General features: G+C 35.8%; 1 protein-coding gene across 1 annotated transcript in view; it reads right to left on the bottom strand.

Moving 5' to 3' along the window:
- Nucleotides 1–234: 234 nt before the first annotated feature.
- The window catches only part of SLC2A13 (solute carrier family 2 member 13), a 617,139-nt gene continuing 611,373 nt past the window's right edge, over nt 235–6,000 (bottom strand). The window contains exon 10 of the mRNA XM_053716589.1: nt 235–1,365. Coding sequence (XP_053572564.1) covers nt 1,139–1,365 — 227 coding nt within the window. The 3' untranslated portion in view covers nt 235–1,138. The remainder of the gene's footprint in view (nt 1,366–6,000) is intronic.

Below are 6,000 nucleotides of genomic sequence, written 5' to 3'. Positions count from 1 at the left end.
GAGACAGAAATTCCTCATATAATACTTTACTTGTACAGGTTTATAATCGATTATCCTATCAGTTAACTACCAAAATATCTGGATATGAAATCTAGTGGACGGTTATGGCAGTGTTAGGGGTTGGGAGTAGCATGGCTATGATATTTGTTTTGGCCACTAAGATGATGGTATGCAGAGAGGATTAGCAAATGAAAATATCTATAATGTTTGAGAGACTTTCAGTCAAACTAATACTGCAGATAATAAATAATATATTTCATACATACACAAATTTGCAGACTGTATAACAACAAATATAGGCTCCCATTTTGCTTCCAACAACAGTTTTTAAAATATACAAATATGCAACATTATGCTTGATTGTAGTTCAACATTAATTAGCCACATTAAGAAGAAACCTTTTTTTAAAGATTCAAAATAATATAAATAGAGAGAGAGAGAGAGAGAGAGAGACTGAGATTTTCAGGATTGTTTTGGTGCACAAGCTTTTTGATAAAACAATTTTGAGTATTTTAACAGTTTTGTACAATGAGGATAGCAGATAGCTGCCAACATGAATATTTGTTTTGTGCTTTCATGTAAGGTTAGTGTTACATTTCATAACCCAAAATTCTACAAAATAAAATGTACCATAATTTGTTTTGGAATGTTCTATTTTCGTTAAAGAAAAAAGTAAAGCAAAATACAGAATATAAAATTTTTCTGGAAAACATTCACATTAAAAATGTTGCGCCTAGTAAAAAATCCAAATTGTGCAATATTTTCCATTGGCATTTTGATCATGTGCATTTCCCCGCAAATGTAAACAAAGGAAGACTTGAAACAAACATCTTATTCTACCGATGTAGCAGTAAACTGTGTAAACCAGATAATCTGTTATAAAGATAGAAGATGATTGCTTCCAAAATATTTATACTTTGACATAAATGTAAAATAAGTTAAAACAAAAAAAAGTGATTTGTTTGCTGTTTTGCTCTTCTTTCCATGAAAATCTCCATCCAAACTCAATAAAATTGTGATATTAATGTGTTCGTTTTGAACTGTAGAAAGAACCAGACCAGAAGCAGGACTGAGGTCACCCATAGCTGTCCTTCCCCAGAAGGCTTTTAAATGATTAAAAAGCATCTGCAGATAGAAACTATTCCACATCAGACGCATCATTGTCAGAAAGATGATAATTACTTCCCTTCACTCGAATATATTCTATATACCTCCCCTCATCTGTATCAGAGGCACCACATGTACAAAGCCTGTTTTCAAATAAAGATTCAATTTCCTCTAGTTTTTTTCCTTTAGTCTCTGGGAGGCAGCCATAAATAAATACGAGTCCAACAGAAGCAAATCCTGCATACAGGAAGAAAGCTCCTGCAAAATAAAATAAGAGACAGTCAGTACTTTTGTATTTTCAGTCCAGGAAACTGCATAATTACATCATTCAAAGTATTTTTTTTCAAACAGACTCAGTAAGGAAATGATCATACATTATGTGGTTTCTTTATGGAAGATGCAACTTCAAAAATATGTCAGTGTGTAAATAATTAAAAAATAAATATTAAAATGAATATAAAAAATCCTCTTGCACGTGTGTGTTGTGATTTCTGTCTCACATAATGCATTATAAATGTTTATTTGAAAGGCATTTAGTTCAAATAAATACAATTTCCAGGAAAAGGCCATTTGCTATTTCAGGTTTATCAGAGAATGCAGAATATGTTTATTATGGATTTTTTTTTAACTACCTTCCCAATGATTAAAGATGGTGAATAGGCAATAAAGTGAAATAAATTCAGAATATAACCAAGAACAACTGCATTGGCAAAAAAGATGGAGCGCAAGACAAGATATTAGCTGTTTGGGGGAGTGAGTTAGTCAGGGCAAAAGAATATATATTTTTATTATGTAATAATACAGATTTTATATATATATTTTTTATTATTATTTGTTTTAATTATGTTTTTTATATTTTTATTTATTTATTTTAAGAAGCTCTATGATGGTGGTGACTAGTGTGTGTGGGGGCAGCTGTTTGGGAGGGATCCGGATGGGAGGGTAATCCCTACACTACAACAAATATTAACCTTACAAGCTACCTGATTAATATAAGGTTGCTGGAAAAAAATACATACCAAATTTATTAGCATTAATTTGCATAACTAACTATACAGCAAATTAGGAACTAAAGCTGCTAGGACTGATTTTGAAATGTTAATTTGTTTATAATAAGATGACAATACAATTAGAATAAGTTTACACAATGTTAGCATTTTTATTTCTCTATTTAATATTTTATTGATTTTTATCAATCACTTGAATCTTAAAAATACCTGCCATTAAAATACCAGCTTGGTGGAAACCCTTGATTAACCCCTTCACTGCTGGGGAATTTCGCAGAAGTGTGGTGCGAAGCTGTTATTAGTGGCCTTCCAATTGCCCAAAAAAACAATGTCAAATCCATGCATGTCTGCTCTATCTGAACAAAGGGGACCCAAGAGAAGCTTTGTTTTATGACTTCAGTAGTTGTGTGTAAATAATTTCAGTGAGAAACCCAAAGCTTGCAAAAAAGTTAAATGGGCCTAGATGAATACAGTACTTTGTTTTGTCTACGTTTAAAATATATATTGTTTTTAAAGGTAAGTTAAAAAAAAAAACAACAACAAAGGATCTATTTCTGATTAAACAGAGTGATAATGAAAATGCTAAAAATTGGGTTAAAGGGACATTTCGGTCAAAAGTTAAATGCACATAGATTAATTAAATCTCTGAAAAGAAACACATTTGCAATACACATGAATTGGCAAAAATGCTTCTAGTAAAAGTTATCACTGTTTTAGTGTTAACATTTTTCCCTGCACGTGCATGTGAAGCAAAGCTATATATTCTCAGTGCACCAGCATTTTAAATACTGCTGCTGTTGGGCTCGTATCATGTCAGCAATTAACAAATTGAGTCATTACCAGATGGTACGAGCACCTTAGGCTCTCTGAGAAAGTGCTGTGTTTAAAATGCTGGTGCACAGTGCATACTTAAATACACTTTTGAAACAGCAAAAGCTTTTATTAGAAGTGTTTTTGCCAATGCATGTATAATGTAAAAATGCTTCAATTCAAAATTGAAATGCATCCATGTGGATTACAATTTTGGCTGGAATGTCCCTTTAAAAATTGATAACAGAAGTAAATTGTTCAAAAACATAATTTATGTAAGAACTTACCTGATAAATTCATTTCTTTCATATTAGCAAGAGTCCATGAGCTAGTGACGTATGGGATATACATTCCTACCAGGAGGGGCAAAGTTTCCCAAACCTTAAAATGCCTATAAATACACCCCTCACCACACCCACAATTCAGTTTAACGAATAGCCAAGAAGTGGGGTGATAAGAAAAAAGTGCGAAAGCATATAAAATAAGGAATTGGAATAATTGTGCTTTATACAAAAAAATCATAACCACCACAAAAAAGGGCGGGCCTCATGGACTCTTGCTAATATGAAAGAAATGAATTTATCAGGTAAGTTCTTACATAAATTATGTTTTCTTTCATGTAATTAGCAAGAGTCCATGAGCTAGTGACGTATGGGATAATGACTACCCAAGATGTGGATCTTTCCACGCAAGAGTCACTAGAGAGGGAGGGATAAAATAAAGACAGCCAATTCCTGCTGAAAATAATCCACACCCAAAATAAAGTTTAATGAAAAACATAAACAGAAGATTCAAACTGAAACCGCTGCCTGAAGTACTTTTCTACCAAAAACTGCTTCAGAAGAAGAAAATACATCAAAATGGTAGAATTTAGTAAAAGTATGCAAAGAGGACCAAGTTGCTGCTTTGCAAATCTGATCAACCGAAGCTTCATTCCTAAACGCCCAGGAAGTAGAAACTGACCTAGTAGAATGAGCTGTAATCCTTTGAGGCGGAGTTTTACCCGACTCGACATAGGCATGATGAATTAAAGATTTCAACCAAGATGCCAAAGAAATGGCAGAAGCTTTCTGGCCTTTTCTAGAACCGGAAAAGATAACAAATAGACTAGAAGTCTTTCGGAAAGACTTAGTAGCTTCAACATAATATTTCAAAGCTCTAACAACATCCAAAGAATGCAACGATTTCTCCTTAGAATTCTTAGGATTAGGACATAATGAAGGAACCACAATTTCTCTACTAATGTTGTTGGAATTCACAACCTTAGGTAAAAATTCAAAAGAAGTTCGCAACACCGCCTTATCCTGATGAAAAATCAGAAAAGGAGACTCACAAGAAAGAGCAGATAATTCAGAGACTCTTCTAGCAGAAGAGATCGCCAAAAGGAACAAAACTTTCCAAGAAAGTAATTTAATGTCCAATGAATGCATAGGTTCAAACGGAGGAGCTTGAAGAGCCCCCAGAACCAAATTCAAACTCCAAGGAGGAGAAATTGACTTAATGACAGGTTTTATACGAACCAAAGCTTGTACAAAACAATGAATATCAGGAAGATTAGCAATCTTTCTGTGAAAAAGAACAGAAAGAGCAGAGATTTGTCCTTTCAAAGAACTTGCGGATAAACCTTTATCTAAACCATCCTGAAGAAACTGTAAAATTCTCGGAATTCTAAAAGAATGCCAAGAAAAATGATGAGAAAGACACCAAGAAATATAAGTCTTCCAGACTCTATAATATATCTCTCTGGATACAGATTTACGAGCCTGTAACATAGTATTAATCACAGAGTCAGAGAAACCTCTTTGACCAAGAATCAAGCGTTCAATCTCCATACCTTTAAATTTAAGGATTTGAGATCCTGATGGAAAAAAGGACCTTGCGACAGAAGGTCTGGTCTTAGCGGAAGAGTCCACGGATGGCAAGAGGCCATCCGGACAAGATCCGCATACCAAAACCTGTGAGGCCATGCCGGAGCTACCAGCAGAACAAACGAGCATTCCTTCCGAATCTTGGAGATTACTCTTGGAAGAAGAACTAGAGGCGGAAAGATATAGGCAGGATGATACTTCCAAGGAAGTGATAATGCATCCACTGCTTCCGCCTGAGGATCCCGGGATCTGGACAGATACCTGGGAAGTTTCTTGTTTAGATGAGACGCCATCAGATCTATTTCTGGAAGCTCCCACATTTGAACAATCTGAAGAAATACCTCTGGGTGAAGAGACCATTCGCCCGGATGCAACGTTTGGCGACTGAGATAATCCGCTTCCCAATTGTCTATACCTGGGATATGAACCGCAGAGATTAGACAGGAGCTGGATTCCGCCCAAACCAGAATTCGAGATACTTCTTTCATAGCCAGAGGACTGTGAGTCCCTCCTTGATGATTGATGTATGCCACAGTTGTGACATTGTCTGTCTGAAAACAAATGAACGATTCTCTCTTCAGAAGAGGCCAAGACTGAAGAGCTCTGAAAATTGCACGGAGTTCCAAAATATTGATCGGTAATCTCACCTCCTGAGATTCCCAAACTCCTTGTGCCGTCAGAGATCCCCACACAGCTCCCCAACCTGTGAGACTTGCATCTGTTGAAATTACAGTCCAGGTCGGAAGAACAAAAGAAGCCCCCTGAATTAAACGATGGTGATCTGTCCACCACGTTAGAGAGTGTCGTACAATCGGTTTTAAAGATATTAATTGAGATATCTTTGTGTAATCCCTGCACCATTGATTCAGCATACAGAGCTGAAGAGGTCGCATGTGAAAACGAGCAAAGGGGATCGCGTCCGATGCAGCAGTCATAAGACCTAGAATTTCCATGCATAAGGCTACCGAAGGGAATGATTGTGACTGAAGGTTTCAACAAGCTGAAATCAATTTTAGACGTCTCTTGTCTGTCAAAGACAGAGTCATGGACACTGAATCTATCTGGAAACCCAGAAAGGTTACCCTTGTCTGAGGAATCAATGAACTTTTTAGTGAATTGATCCTCCAACCATGATCTTGAAGAAACAACACAAGTCGATTCGTATGAGATTCTGCTAAATGTAAAGACTGAGCAAGTACCAAGATATC

This window comes from Bombina bombina, chromosome 6 (assembly GCF_027579735.1).
Source record: "Bombina bombina isolate aBomBom1 chromosome 6, aBomBom1.pri, whole genome shotgun sequence".
Lineage (NCBI taxonomy): Eukaryota > Metazoa > Chordata > Amphibia > Anura > Bombinatoridae > Bombina > Bombina bombina.
The sequence above is the reverse complement of the archived record's forward strand: the minus strand, read 5'-3'. Positions and strand labels throughout refer to the sequence as shown.